Source organism: Calypte anna, chromosome Z, assembly GCF_003957555.1.
Source record: "Calypte anna isolate BGI_N300 chromosome Z, bCalAnn1_v1.p, whole genome shotgun sequence".
NCBI lineage: Eukaryota > Metazoa > Chordata > Aves > Apodiformes > Trochilidae > Calypte > Calypte anna.
In genome coordinates, this window is record NC_044274.1 from 15,921,630 (window position 1) to 15,931,952 (window position 10,323).

Consider the following 10,323-nt stretch of genomic DNA (forward strand, 5'->3'; position numbering starts at 1 on the left):
TTTTTAATGAGATTAACCTCTTTATTGTAAAGTTAGATTTGTTTAGAAAATAATTGTCTAGCTCTATGTTCAAGGATGCTAAGGACTTCTAACTCCTGATTACTGCCTTGAGGTTAGAGGTGCCTCCATACTTCTTAAAAATTTTATTTTCAAAGCCTTAACTGAAAAGAGGAATTTTTGCAAGGACATTCCCTAATGGTCTTGTTAATCCTGTAGTTCTTAGTTAAGATCAGCATTTTTTTGTTCATTCTTCTCCAAATGTAGACTTATTTCCTGGGATTTGTGCTTTTATTTTGTCTCATTCAAAATGATCCTTGTGTTTCAAGGTAGCTTTTGAGAAACTGTTGCAAAACAAACGTGAATCTCAATTAAACTTTCAAACAATTTGATTAATGTAACTTCCATTCTTTTTTATGATGTTTTGCGCTTTCTGAGATGCAGGTAATACGTGTTGATTATTGTGCAGAGGGAAGAATGTGGCCTAATAATAATCATTAACTAAAATTGGATATTGTATTTAATACCTTCAGATAAAACTTGTCTTTTGATAAAACCGAGGGGGCATGCCCAGCTGCATGACTCAATTTTTTTAAGTCTTTGTGTATTTATATAGACAAAATCTGTACCTATGGCATTAAGGAAATTAACTGACTGTGTGTCTAACTGATGAAACTAACTTGTTAGAGATTTAACTCCAATGTAAACTGATCAGTCATGTGGTATTGGTAGCAAGACTGTGGTTTGGTAAGCACAGTTGGGCTCATTTCTTTGTTCTGTTTGACATTCCCTTTTCAGTGCCAGTTCACTGATTTAGTAGGAGAGAAATGATGCTTTGTTGACGCACACAGTGCTGCCCTAACCAGGCCCCCAGTGAGCCTGGGTGAGAGCGTGGTGGGACTGTGAGCAGTCTGCTTCTCACCCTAAGGGTGAAAGGCTCTCCCTAAGTATTAACTGCTGGAGAGCTGTTCCTTTTGCAACCTGCCCTATAATTTTCTTCCCAAGTGCATGAAGACCAAATTGCTCCCACTGGTGGAGTCCTTCATCCCTCCTTAGTACACGCCCATCTACAAGACAGACTGGAAAAAGGATCTGGAGGACTACAGGCCTATTAACTTGACCTTGATACTGGGAAAAATGGAAAAGTTCATCTTGAGTGAGCTCACCTGGCAGGTGCAGGACAACAAGGGAATGAGGAGCAATGATTTATGAAAGGCAAGTCCTGCTTTACCAACCAATGACCAGGTAAACTGCCTAGTGGATGAGGGAGAGGCTGTGGATGTTGTCTTACTGGACTTTAGTAAAGCCTTTGACACTGTCTCCTATAGATTTCTCTTAAAGAAGCTTGTGGCTAATGGCAGAGACATTTGCTGGGCCAAAAACTAGCTTGAGGGCCAGCCCCATAGAGTTGTGCTGTATTAAATTCGGTTGGTTGCAAGTCACAAGCAGTGTTCAACAGGGATGTTTTGGGACCGGTCTTGTTTAATACCTTTATCAGTGATCTGGAGGAGGCAGTTGAGTGCACTCTCAGTCAGTTTGTGGTTGATACTAAGTTGAGTGAGAATGCTGATCTGCTTTAAGATAGGAAGGCTCTGCAGGAGCCTCTGGACAAGTTGAGTCAATAGGCCAAGGTCAACTATATTAGGTTCAATGAGGACAAGTGTTGAGTCCTGCATTTCTGTCACAACAACCCCAAGCAATGCAACAGGCTTGGAAAGTTGTGGGGCAGAAAAGGACCTGGGTTGCTGTTTGACAGGAAGCTGAACATGAGCCAGCAGTGTGCCCAGGTGGCCATGCAGGCCAACAGTATCCTGACTTGTATCAGAAATAGTGGGTTGATGGTTGGCCTTAATGCTCTTGAGATTTTTTCCAACCTTTTCTATGGAGCAGGCAAGATTGGCTAGGGAGTCAGAAGCCCTGGCTGTTCATTGAACAGCTGCCTTGCCATACTGTTTTTGCCCCAAATGTCTGTATAGACACACAAACTTCTCCAAATTCTGTATACCCTACACACCATTGGAGGAGTTCTGCCTAAATAAATAGATGTGCTGCTCCCCAGGTCCCTATGCTATATGCATGCACTGTTCTGTAGGTTGCAGTGGGGGAGCACGTGGGATGAATGTTTGAATTTACACTGAATTAAAGCAATCAGCTAAAATAGTGGGGTACTGGCAGTGAGAAATGGAAAAGTGAGCATGAACAAAAACCCATGAGGTGTGTCTTGATGTGAATTAAAATCAAGCATTAAATTGAGATTGAGGTTAGAGATAGACATTTAGATTTATATGTGATATTAATTGGAGACCATAAACTATTTCTGAAAGTAGAGCAGGTAGGGAAAAGGCAGTTGATCAATAGTTTGAGAATCGCTTACTTTTTCAGGTACTGTAAGAAATGACCAGTGACTTCTTTTTTTTCCTTTTTTTCTTCCTGAACCAAAGTATACTTTTTCTACAGTCTTATGAGGATGAACTCAGATTTCAGTCAGTCCTGTGTGAAATGGCCAGTGGACAAAGATCATACAGGGATCTGATTTTTTTTCCACCTACCTGCAGTGGAACTTTTAATCAGCATATGGTTACACAAGTTCTGTAACTCATTTTTATTTCCAAGGAGAAAACATTCACAGTAGTTTACTTTGGCTGCTTATTTTTTATGGGTTCAAGTATTTCTTCTACAGGGGACTATCATGAAAACATAAGGTGCAGTTAAATGTTGCTGTTGTTGAATTACAGTGTTTAGCTAGCCAACAATTTAAAATGACAGCAAACTGTTTATAATGAAAATACAAATGATTTATACCTAGTCAGACAACGGGCCTTTCATGCAGAAGCTGTACCGCTCTCCTGACTCACCAGCTGTAGGCGCAGCTTTGGGAGTGTGCCCGTGTTCCCATCCCCTGGCTCTGCCCAGGGGCTGAGAGGTGCTCGCAGCTCCATGATGCTTTCAGCCTGCCGGATTTCTCCTGGAAGGAGCCGGGACATCAGCAAATATCTCTCCTGGGACTTGTCTTTCTCTTTCCCTGCCAGGAGGGCTGGCGGCATTTCGAGGACGTAATGTGCACCCGTTAAAAGAGCTGGCGCTCGGGAGGGGGGTGCTGGTGTCACACGTGGGGACATAGACAGGCGGAGGGGGTGCGGGGGCTGTGCCTGCCGCGGGGCGGGCAGCCCGGGGGGGAGGTGGAGAGGGCATTCCGGGCCGCTCTGGAGCTGTCCAAGGTTTGGCTTGGCTGCAAAAGCGGCCCCTCCGTCGGGCCGCCCCTAGCCCCACAGCCAGGGGTGCTCCTCCCGTACCAGCGGCTGCTCTACAGTTTGCCGACACTGCTTCCCCTCAGCCCGGGCTTACACTCCCCTCAGCCTAGGCTGCTCTCCTGCAGCCGGGGCTGCAGCCAGCCCCTTCTACCAAGTCGCCGGGCGCCGCGCAGGCTCCCGCCTCTCCCGAGGGCAGGAGAGGAGAGCGGTGGGGCAGGCAGGTCCGCCCCGCCGCGGGAGGGGAGGGAGGCGGGCAAATGGCGGGACGGCGGGCAAATGGCGGGACGGCTGGCAAATGGTGGGACGGCTGGCAGGGGCAAATGGCGGGCGGCAGGCAGGGACCGCGGCGGAGCTGAGTGTCGTCATCCCGGGGCTGGAGGCGGCGGGAGGGAGCCTGCGTTCAGGTACCTCTTCAGCTCAGGCGGCTCTGGCAGCCCCGGGCAGGGAGTTCCCGTTCCCGTACCTCCCCGCGCTTTAACCGGGGCCCGGCGGGGACCAGGGAGCAGGAGCGAGACCGAGCCTCCCTTCCGACCTCTGCCTGCACCGATGGAGGAGTCTGCGTGATTTCAGTAGTACTTTGTGGAGGCTGTTTTAATTTTTTTATCTTATTTTTCGTAGACAAAGGGTACTGGCTAAAAGAATTATTTGTCTCGGTGACGTTACTGGTATAGCATCTCACGTACTCCTAATTCCCACCTCACTCCGAATTAGTCTCACCCGGATGAGCTGCTGGCAGCTTGGAGGCAGTGGGCTCGGTCCCGGTGGGGAAGAAGGAGAGGGGGTGGGGGTAGGGGAGAGGGGTGTCTGGTGCAGGAGTAGGTGGGTTTAATTGCTGTTTAAACGACACGTGAGTTTTGCCTGACCCCCTCTTCTTACACTAGGACCAGTTGGAGCCTAGAGCCAAAATATTTCCAGCCTGTGAAGTCCTATATTGTTTTTTAACCTGTAAGACATATGACTAGTTCCATGGAAGGAAGGATCCAGGCTGGTTTCAGTCTTTTCTGGGATGGTTTACTACTCCTTACAGAGTGTAATTTGTTCATATAACTTTGGAGTGGTTGGCACAAGTTACTGTCAAACAACTCAGAGCAGGCATCACAAGAAATTTATAGTTTTGGGACTTTCTCCTTTAAGGATGTAAACTGACACTTTAGTTGATTCATACCAAATGGATTTGTTAACATCACAGGTGCACCTGTGTTACAGTATGTTTAGATTGTGCTCTTACATAGTTCAGGAGGAAAACTAAAATTCAGTTCTCATTTTCAAGAACAGAAGGGTGTTTGTGCATGTGTGTATAAAAAACCCTGATATTCTATCAAAAAGGCTCCTATATTACATATAAAGTTTGGTTTTTTTTCTTGCACTGAATAATTTATTTTTAAATATTTTCTTAGATCTAGAGGAATTCAGGGGAAGGCTGAGCAATCCCATAGCTGTAAGTGATCAAGCTGAGTTTATATTCCTTGACAACTTAAATATTATCACCCATCTTCAGTTTAATTGAACTGATACTTCTTTTCTAAGTAGTATCTTAACCCATATGTAGATGTAAGGATCTTATGATTTTACTTGTTCTAGACAACTGGTCTGTTTGGGAATTAGGAACTAAGATACCTGGGTATGCTGGGTATGTTTTTACAGTTACTTGTTTGGGATCTTGTGAGAGTGCTGTTTAAAAATTGCAAGTTCTGGGTATTTAAAAATGTGGTCTAGATGTGGGGTCCTTAGCTTTGCCATATGAAAATCCTCAAAATGATTTTGTAAACTAACGCATGGTCTTCACTGTTACAAATGCAAATAATTTATTATAATACATTCTGATCTAGTGGTTTTGTTTTGAAGGCAATTAATTTGCATTTGAAATTAAATGTTTGCACATTACAAGAAACCGATCCATTAGGCCTTTGTTAAAAAAGGATTTTTCTTTGGGTCCTGTAGGTTGAACTTCATTCGTGGATTTTCTGGACTTCACCACTGGGGAAATGAGATGATGCTCTTTGGCATGAAGGTGTTGCAAGTTCTTACTCTGCAAGATTCAGAGCAGTGACACAAGCAGATACAATATTGTGACTGCTGTGGTGCTTCACCTGTGGAAAGCATAAGTGACAGAGATGGTTATAACATGCATGTTCAAAAGGTGGGAGGATTTGGGCTTTTGGATCTTTTTTTATTATTATTATTTATTTTAGAGATTATGTTGAGCTGGGGTGGGAAACATAACAAATAAGAATACATGAATTTGAGCCATACTGGTGAGTGATGGTGTTAGCTCCTTATAACTGGAAACACCACACAAATTTTGCATGGCCAGTCTTGGCCTCCAGTGTTATTCTGGAGCCCTAGAATTCAAGAGTGTTTGCTTCTCTTCCTGGTTTTTACTGTGAGGAAATGAACTTCAACTTTTGAAACTGTCAACTAACACAGAAAATCTCCAGTATGGCTTTTCTGTGAGTTTGGAAAAAAGCAAAAAAAGCAGTCCTTTGTGCATTGACAGCTGTCTTTTAGGACACTTAGCAAATATTTAGCTCAGCCTCTAACTGTTTCTACAAAGCAGCTACATGGCTTTTATTTTCCTGGGGTTTTTTTGTGCTTTATTATAGTTGCACAGAGGAAATAATTCTGCATGCAGGCAGTAGTGGAACTGAAAACTCTGTCCACATTCTTGACTTTCTTTCCTGAAGCATGAAATCAAAGACTTTTCTCCTTATAGCAAGGAAGACTTCCTCATCTTATTGAGAAAGATGATTCCAAAATACAAATCATTGTGTCTCTTGCTTGAAATACGACAGCACTCTGCCTAATGGGCAAAGCATAGAGTAATATTCTCTTTATTATATTTATAAAATATATATATATTGGCACGCCCAGTACTCTAAGTGGTTAATTGAAAAACCCTAATATTTTCTAAAAAATAATACGTTTCAGGTATTACCCAAAGGTGTTCTATTGCTTCCAGCATTCATTCATAAGATGGGCTTTCCATCTGGTTGTGAACTGGTATTTTAAGATGCAGAGAGACTTAGAGATTATACCAATCTAGATACCTCCAATCAAATCACTAAAACTGTCTGTGCTAGTGATAAATTTTATTAATGCTGCATGGAGACAGATCTGCTCACAGAGGATTAGTGTGATACACTTTCTGCTGGTTGTCAGGGCAACCATAAATCCACGCAGCTGTACAGCGGTGTTAATCCGTGCAGTTTAACCCCATTTCCAAATTATATAATCGATACTGAAATACTAGATAGCAGCTGGTTCAAATGCTCTCCATTCCCTTCTCCTAAAATAGTGCCTGGAGTCAAACCCTTGCCCCTTCATTTTCCTAGGAGAAACACAGTGGAGCAGTGGAACCTTGGAGCAGTCTGTTGTAGTAGCAGTGAATGACTTGGCTGAGTGTTACAAACCTAATAATTTTGAAGTGTTCATAATAACTCATTGTTCCCACCCTAAATTATGTCACATATTTTCAAGACAGTATCAAAAGTTTAAGGATTCTTTAGTCCCTGATTAAGTTAATCTGGTTATTACACTGTGTAACAGTGGTTGCTGATATTACAATGACTCATACTGCTGTTGTTGCAAAATGAGAAAGCACATAATGTAGGAGGAAGATAGGAAGCATGAGTATTCCCAGCAAGGCAATTGGAGTGTGCTTTGGCCATGAAACAATGCAGGAGGACTACCCCCGTTTGAATAGATCCTCAGGTATCAATCCCTCTTATTATTTGCAATTACTGTGTTATTACTCCATCGTTTTTCATGTAGTTCTCTGATGTATCCATTAAGTTCAGTGTTTGTGAAAGCTTTCGTGAGCCTGGGGCTCTGCTCTTAAATAAAGTTCCACTTCTCTGGCCAAGCATGGCATAATATCACTGAAGAAGAGCTGATCACTTATCAGCATCAATAAATGTAACATGTAAAATGAGTAGTTTTTAAGTCCCAGTGTTGCATTTTCATTAGAATTTAATAGAGAAGTCATGCTTTTCCAAATGCTGTGAAACAATTAAGAAGATCAAGAATGAACATTAGGGAACATTTTACATGGTGACAAACCCTGAAAATCCTCTCTCTGTAACCACTCTGCCACCTTCTGGGGGCATCATGCCGCATGGTGTGCTGGTGGCCTTGTTCTCTCCCCAAGGCTGTTTCTGCAGGCATCTCTATCCACTGTGTTTGCTCACCCTGTGTTTGCTTCACCCACAACACATACAGATGTCACTGATTTCATCCCATGTTAATTTTATTAGTTCACTAACAATTAATTCATTATTAAATGCAAGTTATTTTTATTTTGTTGACCTTAAGCATAAGAAAACATTCTTGATAAAGTATTTGGTTTAGATTTGTAGAGTGCAAAAATCCTTCTGCTATCAGCCACTGGTGTAAGATTTTCACCTGTAACTTGCTCTTGCTGCTGATCTTTCTTATCTTTATTGTTTAGACCTTCCTCATGACAAAACTGTAAGTTTTTTCTTACAAAAATAATTTAACTTCCAGCACTCCTGTACTTTATGGTGGAATCACCTCTTATATTTTATCTTATATTATATCTTATCTTATATTTTATCACCTCTTTATTTTATAGCTACACCCCTACGCTGGAAGCAGTGCCTGGAATGAGCTCAGGTGAGGGTCAGCTTCTGGATGCCTCCTTACACTCATCACCCTGGTGGCTGCTGGGCTCCGTGAGGCCACGGGCCACCACATACAGCATCCAGGTACATGTTGGCTCTCCCAACACCAGTATTCAAGTCCAGGACAGGATTTAGATCTATAGTTTCATCAGTCTACTATTTTATAAGTTAAAAAATGTAAGGTCATTGCTTCTGTGTCCGCATTGTTTCTTTTTTGAATGCTAGGAGGCTGTGAAATGTCATAGCCCAGAGGCCTCAATTTATAATTACGGGTTTGCTTCATTGTAATGTATTTGGAAGTATCTATTATTTAGACAGCTGTTTATCATCCAGTTCAAGTGATGCTTCTCTTGGAATACAGTATTTATTGATGATTTAGGTACTTCTTTATCTTTTCAGAATGTTGGTATTCTTTACATACTTATGTTTATGTATATAAATAATTGATATTTAACATTTGGAACTATGAGATGCACTCCTGGAAATGATTGTCTCTACCCCATCTTAAGTAGAAGAAAGAAGCAATGAGTGGGAAGCAATGAGATTCTGCACATTTTTTTTCTTAAATTCTCTAGATCTACAATACCTATTTTTTTCTTTCTAAGAATAAAGTGGGAGGAGAAAATGCTCCTCAAACCATTATTTTAATTCTTTGCCTATAGCTCTGACATGAATTTCTAAGGTGTTTTGCTTGAGAGTGCTTTTGGGAACAAAAGTGAAAATAGTATTTAAAGATTCTAATGGCCTGGAAGGTATAAATTTTGATTTGTGAACAAAATGTCAGCTGCTGTTTCCTATTTTCTGTTTTAGTAGCTTCTCATTGGTGTTAGCTTCATAAAGACCATCACTGTCAAGACAATAAAGTGAAAGACCACAGGTGCTAATGATGCATGCAGGTGTCCAGACAAGAAGCTAAAGGTTCCAAGTGGCATCTGCCATGCTTGCTTCTTGTTCAGGCCTCTACTGCACAGCTCTGTTCCCTCATGGAAAGCACAGCTGAGGCTGAGACATGCAGTTTATTTCTGGAGTGTTAGAACTTCCTCTGAGCAGTGCACAGGGCTGTTTAAGCTGCCAAAGAGCATGCCACAGTGGCACATGGATTTTTTTTTTCCTGGAATGGTCATCCAGTCAGTGTCATGCTTCCAGCTCTAGTTAGGAGCTGCCTGGAAAAGCTGTGGGCTATTTACCTACATCTCCCCTCCTCTCATAGTCCATGGATTGTTTACATGTGGGTGCATCATACAGTCCACCACACTACACACAAGCTTTGCAGACCTTTGTGGCAGCACGCATTGCATTCTTCTGCTTGGATGGGATCAAATTCTGAGCAGGCCTCCTTCATCTGGGGTGCTGCAGCAAGGTGAGAGGCAGCTGCACCCTCATCTTTAAGGACTTGTAATTATCACTGTAACTGTGTTTCTGCAGGTGTCATCTGGAGGCTGGGAGTGCATGGGGAGGGCTCCCCTGAGGCTGGGGACATTCACTACATCTTAAAACATGCTCAGATTCTATCAGGATCAGACTTTTTAAAAACATAAAGCATTTCAGAAGTAGTGCTAATGCAAAGTGTCAGCTCTTCTGCAGCGTATCAGTGAATTATTTTTATCTTAATTGAAAGTGTAGTCATCTCCATTTGCTGAAGATTTCTCTTGACAGCCGTTCAGCTGTAATTAACATTGACAACTTCTTGCATCAGTAAATGAGTTATTTTATAAGTACTTTATTTTAAAGCCTTCTTGCTTATTCTTCCATGCTTTGATTTTTTTTTTATTCACTCATACTTTTTTTCTGTCCCAGACCCCCTTTGCCTGTTTGATGCCACTTGAAACATCTGATATCTTGCTATGTTGAAAAAAAAGATGCAGGTTTTGCTTCAGAACCCAAGTGCTGGAGCATCAGCAAGAGCTGCGTTTGGCCTTTTTCCCAGATGCAGATAATATCATCCTCTTTGCAGCTCCTGGTCTCTGGTGACCCAGGATTTGATGACCTCCTGAGGATGTGTTTGGCAGAAAAATGAAAGCTGGAAGACATACCTAGAAGCCTAAATGCTCTCAGTCCAGCAGCATAAGCCATGCAGAGAGTGGACAGCTGCCTCCTACCTGAGGCTGTGCTCCTGCCCACATCCAAGGGATGAGGCAGTGCTGTCTGGGGTAGAGATACTGTTGCACAGTATATGGCAGAAAATAAAGCCCCTTAAAATCCAGCTGACCCTCAGATATTAGAGGGGCTGAAGGTGGCTTTTCTTAGATTTTGAGTGATAGCCTTTTTACCTTTAGCAGGCTACGAAATGAGGGTCCAGATGCACTTCTAACACCACACTACCTGTCCAGTCATGTTTCACAGGAACTGTCGTGGCCAGAGAATGGAATTCAGTCATGCTCAGTGGGGTTTCTCATCAACAAATCAATTAATAATGTGATTTATTAAAGCAACAG

General features: G+C 42.4%; 1 protein-coding gene across 1 annotated transcript; it reads left to right on the forward strand.

Moving 5' to 3' along the window:
• Positions 1-435: 435 nt before the first annotated feature.
• LOC115599874 lies at positions 436-5,811 on the forward strand. The gene is made up of 6 exons (XM_030466880.1): positions 436-441; positions 1,054-1,170; positions 3,072-3,469; positions 3,867-4,067; positions 4,646-4,686; positions 5,190-5,811. The coding sequence occupies exons 1-6, from the start codon at positions 436-438 to the stop codon at positions 5,192-5,194; spliced, it is 768 nt and encodes a 255-aa protein (XP_030322740.1). The 3' UTR covers positions 5,195-5,811.
• Positions 5,812-10,323: the final 4,512 nt, after the last annotated feature.